At 36.4% G+C, this 18,465-nt stretch overlaps 1 protein-coding gene across 3 annotated transcripts in view; it reads right to left on the minus strand.

Annotated features, from left to right (window-relative positions):
• The window catches only part of Nalcn (sodium leak channel, non-selective), a 320,341-nt gene that overhangs the window by 150,052 nt on the left and 151,824 nt on the right, over positions 1 to 18,465 (minus strand). For all 3 annotated transcript variants that reach the window (XM_019204611.2, XM_010604620.3, XM_010604618.3), the window contains 2 exons: positions 12,871 to 13,038; positions 6,324 to 6,515 (listed from right to left, as the gene is read on the minus strand). In XM_019204611.2, coding sequence (XP_019060156.1) covers positions 6,324 to 6,515; positions 12,871 to 13,038 — 360 coding nt within the window. The remainder of the gene's footprint in view (positions 1 to 6,323; positions 6,516 to 12,870; positions 13,039 to 18,465) is intronic.

Here is an 18,465-nt window from a genome sequence, read left to right on the forward strand (position 1 = left end):
CTCTCTCTCTCTCTCTCTCTCTCTCTCTCTCTCTCTCTCTCTCTCTCTCTTTCTTTGTATCCTAGGTCGATTCTAGTTCCATATGAATTGTAGGATCATTTTCTCTAGTTCTGTACAGAACATTACTGGTATTTTCATTGAGATTGTGTTAAATCTGTGTATCAATTTTGAGAATATGGCCATTTGACAATCTTGATTCTACCTATCTACAAATAGGGGATATCTTTCCATTTTCTGATTGATGTCTTTTTCAATATCCTTTTTCATATTATTGTACTTTCATTGTAGAGATCTTTCACTTTCTAGGTTAGGTTAACTCCTAAGTATTTAATTTTTCTTGATGCTATTGTGAAAGGTATTTTCCCCTGATTTCTTTCTTGGTAAATTTATTATTGATGTACAGGAATTCTAGTGATTTTGTGTATTGACTTGGTATCCTATTAGGCTATAGAATGTGGTTATTAATTCTAGGGGTCATCTGGTGGAATTTTTTGGTTCTTCAATGTACAGCATTACATCATCATATAAATAATAATAATTTGACTTCTCCCTTTCCTATACATATTCCTTTTATTTCTTTCTCTTGCCTGATCATTCTGGCTGTTTTGAGAACTATATTGAACAGGAGTGGTGATAGTGGACATCCTTGTCTTGTTCGTGATTTTAAAGGGAAAGTTTCAACTTCTTCATATTTAGTATGATATTGGCTATTGGTCTATCACAGATGATTTTTAACTGATTGAGATAAAGCCCTTCTATATCCAATTTCCTCCAGGGCTTTTATCGTGAATGGATGTTAGATTTTGTCAGAGGCTTTAACTGCATCAATTGAGATGATCTTATGGTTTTTGTCCTTGCTTCTGTTTATGTACTACATTTCTTGATTTGCGTATGTTGAGCTATCCCTGCATCTTTAGGGTGAATTCTACTTGGACATGATGTCTTATCATTTGAACGATTTGTTGCACTCTATCTGCCTATATCTTGTTGAGGAATTTTGCATCTATGTTCATTAAAGAAATTGGCCTGTAGTTCGTTTTTTGTTTGGGTCCTTTTCTGCTCTTGCTATCAGTGTAAACTAGCTTCCAGGAATGACTCTGGGAGTGCTCCCTCCCTCTTAATTTTTTAAAAGAATTTGATGAGTACTAGGATTAGATCTTCCCTAAAGTTCCTGTAGAATTTAGCAGTGCATCCATGGGGATGTGGGCTTTTCTTAGCTGGTAGGTTTTTATTACTTCTTCAATTTCACTGCCTCTCATTGGACTGTTCAAGGTTTTTATATCTTCTTGGTTCAGTTTTTGTAGTTCATATGTATTTAGGAATCTATCCATTTTTTCTGAATTCTCCAATTTATTCTAGTACAGGATTTCAAATAATTTCTAGTAATCGGTTGGATTTCAGCAGTGTTCATTGTTATTTCACCTTTTTCATTTATAATTTCATTGATCTGGGTCTTTCTTTCCTTCTTTGGCTAGGGGGTCTATTTGTTTATTTTTTCAAAGAATCATTTACTCTTATTCATTTATTCTATTATATTCTTAGCCTCAGGTCCATTAATTTCTGCTCTAATGCTTATAATTTCCTTCTTTGTACTAAGATTTGGATTGTTCTTATTTCTATAGTCTTGAGGTGTATCACTAGGTTGTCTATTTGGACTCACTGCTTTTCTGAAGTGGGCATTCACTTCTATAAACTCCCCTCTTGGACTGGCTTTGTGTTCCATAGCTTCTGGTGTGTTGTAGAGGCATTATCATTTGATTCTAGGAATTGTCTAATGTCTTCTGTGACCCACTGATTATTTAAGAGGGTAGTGTTTCACAAATAGATCAATAAGATAAAAAAATCAATAAGGAAATATCAAAGTTGAATCAAACCTTCAAGAAAATTGCCTTAATAGATATCTATAGTGCTCCACCTAAAGACAGAACACTCATTCTTCTCAGCAGCACACAGGGCTTTTTCCAAAATAGAACACATGCTAGTCCACAAATCATAGTTAAGTAAATGTAAAAGAATCAAGCTTATCCCGTACATATTATCAGGTCATAGTCAATGAAACTAGAAATCAATGGCCAAAGAAACCACACAATTATGCAGACATATGGAAATTAAAGAAGGCTCTCATCAGGCAGGCACTTCTGATGGGATAAGAGCAATGACGGAGGGCAGTGGGGGTCCTAGAATGAACAGTTGTAGAAGGCAGAGTCTTGCAGAATTCACTCAAAAGCTTATTCATGAGATGTCTCCTGAAGCATCTTTCCTCATCTGGTGTGTTAAGATTTTCCTCAACAAATGCTCTTTCTGGTATGAGATATGGAGTATCGGGTGCAGGACCGAGGTTCTGACAAGGTCCCTATGTCGCCCACAGGCCAGGCCATACACAATGTTAATGCCCTCGTGTACTCTGGTTGTTAAATCCTGTATGAAGTTTTATTGAATATCCCAAATGTCTTTTCTTTCATATACAGTTGACAAAAATATTTTTATTCTTGACACTCAATAATTCCCAATAATCCACCATTTTTTATGTGTTGCCAAGCATAAATGATCCCAGTGGGAAGCAATGGGGAAAGACTGTAGATAACTATAAATTCAGCTCTCAGGAGCATCGCTTTGGGTGGGTTATCCAAACATTGCAAGCCTCAGAGTGATCCTGTGTACCAGTAAATAGAGCTCATATGTATCAAATGATTACATAGATATTGCGGCTGCTTTTAAAATTAGTGAATCACACGTAAATTAAGTGTTATCCAATACCATCTACCTAATCAACACAGCTTATACATGATCCAGAAATATACGAATTTTCCTATTACTTTATGTAAGAAGAAGAAAAAAGTGCCTTAAGGAAGTTAGTTAAAAGGTAACTTGAGGGTGCCTTGGGACACGACAGCTTATGAGCATTTGGGTCAAATTCTGGCAAGCTTTGAAGACTCTCTTTCTCTATTTTTAACCACATGGCTGTGCTTCCCTTTAGGATCCTCTTCCTTGGAGCACACTCTGGGAGCTCCAGCAGGGTCACTTCAGTGGGTGGCCACTAAGTGTGCCTGGGCTACTGCCTTTCTCTGCTGTCTCTCTGTTCCTTTAAAATTCTCTTCCTGGAATCTGGTTGGGAAAGAGGCTTTCACATGTGCATACTAGGTCATCTTAGATTTCACAGCAGATTGCTGGAGCTCAAGGTACAGTCAGGCCAAATGGAGCCCAGTACTTGCTTTTATGTCTACTTCAATTTTCCTAGGAAACTCTCCTTATCTGGATGGCTGGGTGGAGACTGGGCCGGAGAAACAGCCACAGCTAAACCATTTCCACGGCATGGATCCTGAGTTCACCTTGCCATTCCAGATCCTCCTGCCTCTGCCTGGCCCCTCCTCTCTGCAGGGCACATGCTCCTCCGCTTTGCATATACCTCCACAGTTTACTTTCTACATCATCCTTAACAGCCCGATAGATGTCGCAGGTAACCAGCTTTTAAGATTGCTTGGGTTGAAATCCAGAGTGGCTAAAATTTTAATTGACTGACCTACTCCAAGCTCCCAACCACTGGATGAGGAGGGAAATGGCCTCAGAGTACTGAAAGCAGTGAGACCTGGGAGCTAGTGCTGGAGAGATATCTAGCATCCAGTGTCGTGTGATTTTATTCAACTTTCCTGATGATTCCCTATCAGGCAAGTGCTACTCACAGTCCATGCTTTATTTGATTAGGAGAGATAATGAGTCCCTTTGTAATTGTAATGTTTTGAACCGTCTTATAAAATTTGATTATTTTTAGGGGATTTAGCTTTTAATTATAGTCCTTGTCACTTCGCATGTTCAGGAAGTAAACATTTGCTGCTGAATTACTGATTGGGGCTCTGAGCTGCTGAGCTGCTTTTGTGAAGGGGGTCAGGCAGTCAGGCAGAGAGGCACAACTGACCCACAGAGATAGGGACATGGAATGCTCTTGATTTCCCCTATGGGTGGATAACAGAGCAGATCTAGAGGGGCTAGGTCAGGGATGGATCCAGAAAACACTCTTGTCTTCATCCAGAAACAACACCACCAATCTCAAATACATTACACTGGGTAGAGTTGAATGTTTAAAAACAGATTTCTAGGTCCAGTTGTGTTGTTTTTGTATATTAGTCAATATAAACAAAGTATTGTTTATATTGTTATATACTTGTATTTTGGATGTGATAGAATAAAACTCTGGAGAATAATTTGTCCAGTCTCGCACTGCTAAAAATCCAATGGAGCAGGGAGGTCAAATCAGACCTGTGCGGTAAAAAGTGCGAATTGCGAGTGGGCTTGGGCACGCTCCAAAATTCAAAAATTTCTGAAAGAATTTAAAGGTTTTTTTTTTTTTTGTAGTTTATTTAGTGGCAAAATCTGACCTGATCTAAGATTTACTTATTGTCTTTATTTCCCCTTTTTCTGAAGGTTGGTGTTTTGCAACAGAAAGATTAAGGTGTTGGTTACAGAGTGGGGTGCTGGGACTGATACTACCTTTCTAGTGTGTGGAAAATTGTGTACATAGCCACCTGGCTCAAAGAGGTTTTGAGTAAAGGATGTATTATCAGTGAGGTGAAATGAGAAGAAGAAGTAAAAGATGAAATAGGAAATTAAGGCAGCAAATGGAAACAACAACTGAGTTTTCTTTCTTGTTTTTTCCTTTTCTTTCCTGTGTGCCTAGAACTGTGGGCCTTTGTCAACACCTGCTGAGTGAAACCAGAGGGAAGGTGAAGCATGATAACAACTATCTCAGTGTCACTAAGTGCAAGACGGTCATCTGCTTTCTTTGCTTATCGAGTGAGGGGCAGACAGGAAGGCAGGCTGTGACATCACTTCCGTCCTCGTTTGTGCCCCTCTATCTCTGGGACAAGAGCTGACTCTTGTTGAGAGGTCTGGCTTCTGGCCAAAATCCTATGCGTGATCCTTTTGCCAACCACAGGTAACAGCCAAGCCTTGTCAGTTGCCTTCCCATGCCAGATTCTGGGTACTGCCAGGGCCTGGCAGTTTTCTAGAGGGAGCTGCAGCCCAGGACTCAGACCCCCATGCCCTCCACCTGCCGTGCTCATGGGCACATCTGAGGTCCTAGTCCAGAAGCCTTCGTGATGCCCTCTGCTCACCTGTGCCTGTTCTTTCTCTTTTACTTTCTAGAAGAAATTGCTCACCTCAGACCATTAGCACAAGCTGACCCTGCACACTATTTCTGTTCACTTAAATTGGCACATCCACCTGTTCCCTAGTGACTACTTATTCCAGCAAAGCTGCCTGGACTTTTCCATCTGAGTTATGGGCCTTCCCCTGGTTCTCAGAAAGCTTTCTTCCCGCCTCCATCAAGACCAGTAAAAGCTGATTTTTGTTGCTTGGTTACTGCCTGTAGTAGAGGGTTTCTTGTGAACTGGGAACTTAGCTGTGACTATGTTCCCAGGATCATCAAAATTTCCTGGGTCTTTATAGGCTTGGGGTTGTATGAATGAAGACTCTGCCTTATAAAAGAATCAATTCCAATGCTGGTAGCTAGCGTAACAAAGTTAGCACAAAATCACAAAGAAAAATATGACCTATATTAGTCTATCAGGAGTACAGACCGTTTTGCTCTCAAAGCTTAACTTTCAAAAGGATACTTTATGATATTTTTACCTCAAAAGTATTCTTCCCATCCATAGACCTATTTGAACCCATTGTGAAAATACAGTATATACATTGTCACTATATTTTCATATTTCTAAGTCTACGTAGGGCTAAATTTGAGGTTTCTTTAGCTAGTGAGCACATTTTCTATACAAGGACTGTGTATGGACTGACTGATTTTTAACTCCTTTTAGCCCAAGTGAATTCTAATGAGAATGCAGAGTTATGAATTAGATGATCTCCTAAACACATTTCCAATCTAAAGTCTACAGACTTCATTATATTGAAAATCCAAAGCTATCTTTAGATTATGCCTAATATAAAATATATGAACTGTAAAATAGATAAAACATATTATCTCTAAAAATTACCTCTCGCAAGAAAGAAAAATGGAAATTTCATTTTACAATTCTGCCATATTTTAATTTATAGCTGCAAAGAAATCTAGATTCCAATTTTACTGTTTTTTTGACATCTAATTATATTATTTCCAGTTTTTTTGGAATTGATATATAAAATGACAATGAAAAAAATGGACTCAAGTACCTGCCCCATAGATGATTTTACATATTAAAATTTAATCATCTCTCATTATAAAAATTCCAACAATATTTTTGAACCAGGACAAAAGTGAAATTATTTCAGTGCTCATCATTTATGATTGAAATAAGAATAATGAATTAAACTGACTGCATTTTAAATCTTACCCTTGGAAATGTTGTAAATCTGTCCAGTTCTTCAACAAAGCAGAACATCTGTAAACTAATTGCTGACATCACAATCAAGAGGCTGGCAGTAAATACAACCAAGCTCCCAAGCTTTTTGCCAGGCCCAAATATCTTGTACACAAAATCTTCCAATGCTGGTGAAATCTTAATAAGCCGAACCACACGAAGGACCTGTCAGGAGAGGGAAAAACATAAAGGAGTGATTATCTATACTGACTCTTTAGTAGTTCATACTAAGACATCACATTCATAGTACTTTGTAAACAATTTTATTTTGGGGCCAGGGATTTAGCTCAGTGGTTCCCCTGCCTGCCTCACAAGTGCAAGTTCCAGAGAGCAATCCCGGTGCCAAAAACCAAAAAAAAAAAAAATTCATACAAAAATCTTATTTTTCCATTTGTTCATACAGTGATAAAAATTATAATGTGACAACCATATCATTTGTCTAGCTCAGTGCCCGCCATATTAGTGAGTGCCTGAGAAATGGTGGTAAACATAATGTGATCATTCAAAATGATGCTAACTAGTAGATGCCACTGAAATAAAACTGACTTGGTCCTCTTCCTCCTGCTCTTCCTCTTCTTCTGCTTCTGCTTCTTCTTCTTCTTGTGATACTGATATCTCACTGTGTTGCCCTGTCAAGTCTTGAACTTAAATTCTCCAGCCTCAGCCTTCCAAGCAGCAGGGATTACAGGAATAGTCCAACCATGCTGGGATCAAAATAATGGCCCAACCATGCTGGAATTAAAATGGACCTTTTTCTAATGTTACAATATCTAAGAAAGCCTTTAGTATAACATTAGTTTTATTGAATGTCTTATAAAATAAAATTTCCCAGATATTACACATTCATACAGAAATGGAAAAATCAAACTTCTATCGAGGACTCTTTACTTCTGGCTGAGACTTCTATTCCAATATTTATTTCCTCCTGCTTCCTTTAAATAATAGAACTTCCTGAATTTCAGCTTAGCAAGAGGTGGCTTAAGACTATCCATCCTTGGCACCTGTGCCATGCACTGGGTGTGCCCCTGAACTAGGCTCAGACCTGGGCATATGAGAAAAAGTGCTTTGTGCAGGTTTTGGCACTTTACATTGAATTTGCCCTGGATCCACCTTTATCCCTTTCTGTGGCCTAGAAATGGCGACAACTGCAGTGGGACCTTTGGACCAGAAGTGGAAGCCTTGTGAAAAATATGACAGGTCTGACTCAGTCTAACAGTCTGGCTTCCTTCTTTCTCTGAACATCAACCAACTACTGGAGAAAAACAGGCTTCTTTCTTATGTAAACTTTGCATTTTTAAATCTTTGTTACATCTACTTAACCTGTTATCTATATTCTATATGTGGATATTATAATGATACACAGTTATGTATAAATCATACATCTATACCTTTGCAAAGAGCCCACCAGCCAACAACCAGTTAATTAATTAATCTACTCATTTATTCAACAAACATTGATTATATGCCAGACATCATTCCAAAAAAAGCATAAAACAGAAACAGCTCTTAGGGGAATATTTATATGTTTAAAAGTATAAACTGTTATGTAAGTAAAAGCTGAAATATATGGCATGGAATGATACCAATGAAAATAATATGTCATCAGCTTTTTATATATCTGTAAAAAATAAAAATTGCTGCCAATTAAAGTATACTACATCACTGATTATAGATTCTAAATTTATAGCTTTTCTGTTAGAACCTTATGTTTGTGGTATAAATGAAATGTGATACTTAGAATGGTAGTTTCATTGCTTTGATATACATGGGAAGCCAGGTTGTCTTGGAAGATGAATATTATATTTGGAATGCAGTAAAGAAATACACTGATACAACTAGATTTTAACTTTTACCTGTGTAAAATAACATATATTTGTTTTCGCTGTTCTAGTGTCCCTAGGTTGCTACTGTTCCTGATTTTTTGTTTTTAGAAATTGCAAATTTTATTTTCCTAGTGTGATTTATACAACAAAGACAATGGAAAGCTCCTATAATTCTAAAGTCAATAAGTATTTTAAAGCCTTTGGTTTTACATGAAAATTTTATAATTGGGTGCATATTTTATATTTAAATTTGAATAAAAATTATGATATATTATTTTATAATAGTCATTCCTTTTTATCAGTTTTCCTCTCCAAGCAATTCTTTAACCAACTACTTGTCTTATCATTTCAGCTAATGTGAACAAAAACAAGTAGGAGAAGAGTTCTACTATATAGCTTTATCTTTAGAGTGAAGGAAAACAGAAATAAGGATTATCTTGCCACTATAGGTGCTTTTCATTTTCAGATAACAAATGTGAGGCCCAGAAAGATGAAAACTCTTAAATCGAAGTGGGTTTCTCCAGGTGTGGCCCTCAGACCACTTTATCAGCATCCACTGAGAGCTTGCTAGAAATGACAGCCCCAGACCCACTAAATCTAAACTTTGGAAATGGGGGCCCAGGAGTTTTATTTTCTCGAGCTCTCAGCTTCCTGGTTTTCTTTTGATAAATTATTCCTGTTCCATCCTTGTTCCTGAGGTCTACAAAGAACTCCCTAAGCTCCATGACACAGGCCTGGCCAGAGCATTCACAATGGCCTGAGTTATCGTCCTAAATTTTGCTGGCACTTCTCATAAGTGATGTTCTAATTTTTTCATAGTGCGCATGGTTGGAAGAACCACACAAGGCTTGAGGATCTGGGGGCCATTTTGCCAACCCAATGGGGCAAGCCAATTTAAGAATGAAGCCAGTATACTGGGCCAGGGATTTGGCTCAGTGGTTCCGCTGACTGTTTCGCAAGTGCAAGGCCCCGAGTTCAATCCCCGGTACCAAAAGAAAAAAAAAAAATGAAGCCAGTACAAAAGAAAGGGAAATGAAGGAGACTGAGTCCCTATGACACTAAATATCATTTTAATTTCTGAATTTTGTCTCACTTGAAGCCATTTATATTTTCTTAGGCCTTAAAAGAAGATGATGATGATCCCTATCATTCCTATTATTTATAGAAGACAGATGCATGGTTTGCAGTAGCACATCAAATAAGTTAATTGGACAGATGACTGAAGAACTTGTAAAATGCATACTTAAAATCCTTAATGTAATATTTCAAAAGAAAATTTATGTTAGAAATCAAGTTATTTGAAATAAGCATCACATCACATAGCTTAGTTACTTTTTCTGCTCTAATTCTTAACAACTTTTCAAAACCAGAAGTTATCACATTCGTGTCTTTTCACATAAAAGAAAACAAGAGCTGTTAAAATGCTAACATTCATGTTACTATCCAGAATGTTAATCTAGCAATGTTTCACGTTCTATCAGGTTTACCTATTCTGAGACATAAATGATTCAGTACCCAACTCTGAACAGCTGATCCAAGCAAGTTTGAAGGAAAAATTCAACTGGTTTATAGCTCAAGTTTTACTACAAGCATTTCCTCATATGTATTAAAATCATGTTTAAAAGACTATCTCAATAACTTTTAGTCCCATGCCAAATTCTAACAACAACAAGCACCAGCCCAGCCCACACCATCACGGCTGTGCAGGAATCTAAGGGCACCCGCTGTGCGTGGCTTTCCGTACCCCATGCTAGCTGTTCCTTGGACGTGTCAATCACGTTCCGCCAAGGATGCACACCAGGTGGTCCTCTCGGCAGGCCCTGCCTCCCCCACGGCTGACTCCTTCCCTTCACTCAGTGCCTGCTCAAATGCTGCCTGCCACCTCTTCGGAGAGGGTTTCCAATAGCACCCACGCCACAGTCGCTGTCCGCGCCCCATGCTTGTTTCTCACAGCGTTTCCATCATGGAGTACACATTCTTTTTCTGCTCCCCTTTGTAAACTGCTTCCTCTCCAGAATTTAAACCTAATAAGATCTGGCCTTTCTCTGCCTCCTCCACGACTCTGTCTTCAGTAGCCAGGGCGGGGCCTGAAGCACAGCAGGTGTTCCGTAAGTACATTTGATACTAGGGGAGTAATAATAATAGTGAACCCCACAGATAACTGACACTGTAGAGAAGCCACTTTGTACCGGACAGTGGACTTGAATACGAATGGTGTGACTTGCTAAGGAAAGACCTACTGCAACACAACCCAGGAAGCTTGAGTGAAATGCAGTGTGAGGTCAGCAAAGGAGAGCACACTGGGCCCCAAACAGCCCATCTGCGCAGCAGACTAAGCTCTCCACGTGCGACTCTGTAAAAATTATTGCCACAACAAGCTTTCTCAAAAGACCTAATTTTATCTATAAAGTAAATGAGGTTACTTTATTTCACTAGAAAAATATAAATATGGTCATGCATAGATAAAATATAAAATCACTTAATTAACATAAATTAAACTGTCATAAATCACAATCCAGAGTGAAATTTATTAAAATAATAAATATCACTATGATTTGAGTGTCTATTAGCCATAAAATGACTAAACCCATGCAGGTAAATTTTAGATAGTGAAAAAGACTAGAAGGAAAGTCAGACATGATTAATAATTTGTAATAAGTTGTTTTCCAGTCATTTTTATTTGCAGGTATTTTACATACATATATACATACACATGTTATATAATTTATACTGTTTTATATTTAGATAAAATGTGATCCTAATTTTAAGTTATTATAAATTCATCATAATCATCATTTTATAGTAAAATTTGCATTCTGAATTACTAAGATAGTTCCCATTTACTATCTAAACAGTTCGCATCTTCTCCTCTCAACTCCATAATGAATATTTTTCCACATAAATTTTGGATTACAGTATTTAAATTCTTCATTGAAAAATTATTTGTCCAGTACTACCAAAATGTTAAGGCCATGAATATATTTTAAACTCTACCTTTGCTAAAAAGGGAAACTACATTTTTCTTCTTTTATCAGCTTGTGATACATGGTAGAGATCTTCATTTTAGAGGGCTTGGTACAAGTACATCGTATTGTTTCATTTTCGATTCTGGATTCCCTCCCCTTCACACTGCATTTACCTCCCTTCTTCTCTTCCCCCTGTTCACTTTCTCTGTCTCCAAAAAATGGGCTTCCCAGTTTTCTGTTTCCTTTCCTTTATTTTATTCTTTATTTGTATTTTGCATTTCTCATAGGAGAGATGGCATGCAATATTTAACTCTCTGGTTTGGACTTACTTCACTTAACTTTATGGTCTTGAGATATTTCTTAACTTGGCTAATTTAATAGGTTTACAAAAGGATGCTTTATTATTCTGATCTTTAGACATATTCTCTGTAATTCTGCATAGTGATGACACGAGGTAGGTACAAAATGCTCTTGTGGGTTTTGTGAGTCCAGACAGCAGTGTACAAAGCGGTTCAAGGCTCGAATGTTTGGAATACACATTGTGTTGGGAATTTCAAACTCTCCTAATACCCCCCCATCTCACTAGTGGGAATCCTGCCTCAGGCTGTAATTCTTCAAATGACAAGGGATTTGTGTCCAGAGATGCTCAGGGAAATGAAGGAAATTGAGCCACGAGAGCCCTCCATGGTTTTAAAATGCTTTCTGTGATGACTAAAGTCTTTCCGGTGGGCGTGGGGCTTGCTTTTCCATTCTTAGGCCTTAAGTCTCTTCTAGTCCCATATCACTGTACAGGCTGGGCAGCTGAATGTAATATTGTTCTAAAAATAACGGCTTCAGTTTTGCCGCTGAATAAAATCAATGGAATTGGAATGTATTTTCTTTCTTCTAAAGAATTGGAACACTATCTCTGTAAATTTCTATTTATAATTTCTCCTTTCCAACTACTTTAAAATATTTATGGAGAAAAATGCACATTCTAGTATGTCCATGACAAATAATCTAAATGACAAAATCTGAGTCATAAGAATGACTATATTTAGATGTTTTTGACTAGGGTATTATATATGCATGTTTTATCACTTTTACCAAGAATTTAACAGAACATTGAGGACACTGTTATGACCTCACAATTACAAAGAATGTGATTACAGTCATTAAAAATTATAAGGTAATATGATACTGCATACATATTGGAAAAACTAGATGTCCAATTATTATGAAATAAGAATTATAAATACTACTGTTTAATCATAACAAAGAAAAATAGGTTTTTATAAAATGTCTAATTAAAATTTGGAAAGAAGGTATAAACCCTGATTATTTCCATTATAAGACATTGTTGAGCAAGGACCTTTACAAAGGAGATATACACTTGTAATTAAATTCATTTCTCTTCTTTAAAGTTCATGCCAAGAACTCATGTACTTAAAAATTTGTTATGTATTTACAGATATATTACATCTGAATGTATATAAATACATATATCTGCTAATTTAGGAACAGTATGTCAAACACCTGCATTTATTACTATGAATTTTCAAGAGTTTCAGAAACAAATATTATAATTTACGAAGGTGACATTTCTGACATTAAAGGTGTCACTGGGCAGTTAAGGATGCGAGCTCATATTCACTATATATTATATTTGGTATTTACAGTTGTTATCACAATGTGGCTATCATTTATCCTAGAAGAAAATTCTAAAGACAAAATAAACATAATGTATATTACCTGAAAGTATGTGAACTGAGAATGATAAAGATCTGGGTACACGTGAAGAGTCGTTCCAATGACAAGAAGCAGCTCGAATTTGTGGAGAGATGAGCTAATATATCCAGTAAATCCCAAACACCATATCTTTAGAAGGGCTTCCAAATCAAAAAGGACTGTAAAAGCCACCTAGAAGAACAAACAGACACTGAAACGAAATCCAAAGCTTTTATTAAAAATTATTTCATACACTCATCAGTGTAGGAATTCCAGCCACTGTCCTATAAACTGAGGGGTCCAACAAGGTCAGGAATGACATTTTATTTAAAAACGGGCTTGGAAAACATCATGTAGAACACCATAGAACCAAGATATTTCAGATAATCAGACAAAAATGGCAAAATTTTAATGATAGTAAGTGGCATTAATGCATTAGCACCCACTATTTGATAGTATTAAAAAACTACTGTCATTTATAAAATTGCTGTACATCCAGAAAATCTGTTTTTTAATAAATTGCATTTTCTAAAAGTCAAATCTCTATACAATACGTGGCAAATTATAAAGTGACTTACATATTACTAACCACAACTAAACTAAAGTAAAATAGTATCATTGATCCCTTTGCACTTTGAGGCACATGACAAGAGGAACGACTGGGATTCTATACCAGGCAATTTATGTGTGTGCATATAATCAATTAATGAATTAATGCAATATATCACTGCATTACTAATATATAACTAACATTCTTATGTTAATATTCTTTCACCCTTTTAATCTCTAATATAAACTCTATGAATTTACTATTACAAATAGCAATATTATAAAATACACATAATAAAAATAGTGTTACTTTCTGTCACCTGTCCTATGGGAAAGAATTCTTATTTTATAAGGAAGGTTTTAACTGGAATGAAAATGTGCAATACAAGATTAACTTGTAATTAAAGAACATATAGGTGAGCGTTGGGATTAGTTAAATCTCTGAGAAGATATATGATTTACTGGAAGACAGGAATAAAAAAAAAACCTTCCCTTCCCTTTTCTAAGCCAGTGTTTACTATCCAAAGGGACTTTGTTCCACTAACATTTGGCAAGTGTGGAGAGAAATGGAGTTTTAATAATCATACTTTGAGAAATGGGCTATGAAAAGCCAGGCAGAGGGTTAATTTTGATATGAGGAGAAATTTAGCCTTAGTGCTCATGTCTATAATTTCCATAGATTCTAGTTGCTTTTTATTTTTAATAGGCATTCACCTTCTAAAAACTACAAGAAAGTAATAATGCATTTAACTTAGAAATAAAATCTTAAGTACACAAGAACATGTTAAGCACTGCTGCTCACCCTTCCCGGGGTTCCCGTTCATGTCTTTGGATATATTGCTCGGTCGTCTCCACCCGTGAACAGGCCTGACTTATATGGGTCGCTTCCCAGTTTGTTTTTCTCAGTTGCCATCATGCCTGTCCTTCCAGATTAAGGGATTCAACACACTCCTATCTACTGCACAGTTCCCATAGTGACCCCACTTATTTAACTCAACATTCTCCCTACTAATTCATTCAGGTGCTACTTTAAGGAATCACATTTTACTACTTCAAAAATGAGTCTGCTGTCATCATCCTTGGCATATTAAAATTTACCCAAGTTTTTCTTTTTAATCTAACAGAAGATTTTCAAACTTGACATTGCTGGGGCAAAACCTGGTATGTGTGTATTAGAGATGAGAAAGTACTAAGAGATCACTTTCAAAATATTTATAATAAGCCATTTGCCTTCCAGAAATGTGGAAAAATTACCCATGTCCTGAATCTGTACTAGCACTACTATAATCAAACTTAACTGTTTCTCATCTGTTCACATGTGTATCGATCACTTAGATTTAATTGTTTTTCATAACCTTGCCTTATCCTATGTTGTTATTTGGTCTTTCTTATCAGATTTCAGTGTTGTTGATATTGAAGACATTAGTCTTTTTCTATGATCTGTACTACAAATGATTTTTCCCAAGTCAGTAGTGTGGTTTTTAACTTTGGTGTTTCAGTTCTACAAACATTATAAATTTCACATGCTCCTAACTTCAACTTTATGATTTTTAATTTTGCCTTTCATATATTTCTTATGAGAATAACATACAGTCTTCATATCCAAGAACACAAATTTTTCTATTTAGTTGGACCCTATATATTTTTTTCTTTCATACATTTTCTGAAAAAAATATTTTTTTGGTACATATTTACAGTATGCAATGATTACATTTATCATGGGAAGTTGGCATGTGTACATAACACATCTTAATTCTTCTTTTCTTTGCATCCCTCACATCTCTACTTCTTCCCCTCTCTCCCTGCTTATTCCAACCCTATAGCCCCTTCCCCATCTACAAAAGCTCCATTTTCATTTTTTCCCTTCAATTTTTTTATCCATCTCCTCCATGTCTTGTTCTACTATCCATTTGAAAAATATCTCCCTACTTTGTAGCACAGTTGTCTATATTCTATTTTGTTACCCCCTCTCTCTCTCTCTCTCCACACACACACACACACACACACACAGAATGTACTACTGTGGTTTCAAGTTGTATCCATTTACCTACGAATGGCTCTTTATGGCAGAGTAGTACTCCACTGTGTACAAATACCTCATTTTCTATATTCATTCACCTGTTGACAGGATACAGCCATTTCCAAGATTTAGCTATTAAAAATTATACTGTTATAAACATGGGTGTGCATGTATCCCTGTAATATGATGATTTTTAACTCTTTTATCTAGAAGATATCTAGAAGGGGAACAGTTGGGTCAAAAGGAATTTCTATTTTTTAGTTTTTGAGGAATCTCCATATGGATTTTCAGCATGAAAATTGTCCTAATTTACTTATATTTCTTCCATCAAGGTAGAAGAGTTTTTTTTCTCCCATCACAATCTCACCAGCATTTGTTTTACTTGATTTCTTGATGACAGCCATTCTTCTTTGTATAAGATGGCATCTCTCTATATTCTTTAACAAAGAATTTCCTCAATTAAATGTATCTATGCATATACACCCCATCGCAATATATATATACATACACTTTTACCCAGTTAGTCCCAATGGAGAGAAAAGGTATTGACCTCCCTATATTGATTTTTATTCCTACTTAACTAGGTTTTTCTATTAATTCTAATATTTTAATAAGGTTCCCTAGTGTTTATAGATGTATGTACATATCATTTGCAATTAAGGCTATTATTTTTCAAGATTTATTTTTGGAGTTATATTAATGCATTAGCTATACTGGTATAATTATAGTCACTGAATAATGAAGTAGCATTAGCAGGAATCAATAATTTTGTCCTTATTTTCATGGAAGTTTCTTTAGTCTTTATATGTAATTGTTGAAATAGGTTTTGATAGGGGCCGGGGATTTAGCTCAGTGGTTCTGCCACCTGCCTCACAAGCACAAGGACCTGAGTTGATCCCTGGTACCCCCTCCAGAAAAAGAACTAGGTCTTGATAATTATTTTCTAACATGACTGGGGACTTTCCTTCTCTTTATAGTCTACTTAGAGAGATGTCTTTCAATTCATTGACGTAGTGACATATGTCATGAAAGTGTTTGATATTAGCCAATTGCTTATTCCTGGAATAAACCCAGTAATGCTAATGTATTGGATTTCATTGGAGAATAGATTATTTATAATTTTTGCACCTATTGTTATGTAAGATATGGTCTTTAGTTTTACTTATCATGTGCCATTGTCCAGGTTTGGTCAAGTTTATATTAGCTTTATTAAGTATATTGTAGAGTTTTATTTTTGTATAATCTGTTTCTTAAATAAAATAAAAATAATTAGATCTTTGTATAAATGTACAATCCACTAGGACAGTGGTGGTGAACCTATGGTACACATTCTGCAGTGGGATGTTTGTATCATTGAAATTTATAAAAGGTTCACCATTGCTGCATTAGGATCACACACGGGACAGTCCTTCTGCGATAGTAGAGTGAAACTTTCAAAAGTTGTCCTGATTAGGTCTCTTATCTCATCCATTAATTTGCTAATTATATCGTTACCAGAAATCATCGGTTTCCTCTAGGTTTTCAAGATGTGCACTTAGAACAAATTTTTCTCCCAGATAGAACTGGTCCTTCCTAGGAGCCAGGGACATTTTACAAATACGCTGTCCCTTTAAAGTAATTCCTCAGCCGATTTTCAGACTTTGAAAGTAATGTAATTTTGAACTCTCATCCCAGGTGAAGGCAGACTATTTCGCACACTTTCAGTAGAGATACTTCAGTAAAACTATCTCACATCAAGACAGAAGGTTCTTCAGCATTTACCCTGGAGCAATGGGCTTTTTCCTGCTGTCATTCAAGTCCGTACAGATACAGATGATGTGTCCTGATGTTACCTGGGGCTGTCTCTTGTGCACTGCTCCTGCCTTCTGTGTCTTGGGAACTCCCTGAAAACCATGAAGTCCTGGTAACAGGGATAATCAGATGTCTTCAGGGCAGCCGCAGGCTTACTGGGCATTCTGGACTCATGTCATATGAAATGACTGGCCTTCAGAATTTTCCTTCACCTTTTGCAAATCTGTTGATCGTTTAAAACATTTTAACATTTTAGGTGTTTTGTAGAGATGATTTTCAGCCACATTTTGGAGCTACTTTATATGTATTTTCTGTCAGCTGCAAATTATTTGATCTTGTTTGAACACACTCAGATTTTCTATGCCTTTTAACAGAAAATTCAGCCTATTCACATATACTGTAGCGAAGTTATGCTTTACATTATGTTTCTTATATATCTATTGCTATTTTCATCTTTTACCTTTGTCTTTTTTCTGGTGAAGTTCAAATGCTTGTTCCTTTCTTTTCCTCATTATTAACTTGGACATTCTACTTGGCTTTTATTTTTTTGGTACCAGGGATTGAACTCTGGACCTGTGTTTGTGAGGCAGGCGGCAGAACCACTGAGCTAAATCACCGGCCCTCTACTTGGCTTTTTAATCCAATTTAATTCCCAGGAGCCAGAAATTAACCTATGCTTTATTTTCATTTCTGACTCAGAAAATATTATCTGGTTTTTCCATCTTTTGCCAATTTGCAAACTTCACAGCACACAGTCCCCTCCCAACCCCAATGAGTTCACCTCTCTCCTAAACTCTGATTTTTCTGAAACAGCTCCCAAATCTAATCTTAGATTTTTTTTTAAGTTTTAAAAATTTTGTTTTATTGGGCCAGGGATTTAGCTCAGTGGTTCTGCCGCCTGCCTCCCAAGTATGAGGACCCGAGTTCAATCCCTGGTACCCCCCCCCAAAAAAATTTTGTTTTATTGATTGAATAGTGTTTGCTTTGGGCCTATGTTTCATACTTTAAATTTTTTTTTCTCATTTAAAATATACTTTAACTTTACAAAAAAGTAATAGATATCTCAATTGTTTTGGTTACTTTCCTTTCAATACTCTTCTCCTTAACATTCTACTTGGAAAGGGAACAAATCTCAATTAAGAATTGGTCATAGTGGGCTGGGGATTTAGATCAGGAGTTCCGCTGCCTGCGTCTCACCAAGTGCAGGGACCCAAGTTCGATCCCCGGTACCAAAAAAAAAAAAAAAAAAAAAAAAAAAA

Source organism: Fukomys damarensis, unplaced genomic scaffold (assembly GCF_012274545.1).
Source record: "Fukomys damarensis isolate Sample0158 unplaced genomic scaffold, DMR_v1.0_HiC HiC_scaffold_6, whole genome shotgun sequence".
In the NCBI taxonomy this organism is placed as follows: domain Eukaryota; kingdom Metazoa; phylum Chordata; class Mammalia; order Rodentia; family Bathyergidae; genus Fukomys; species Fukomys damarensis.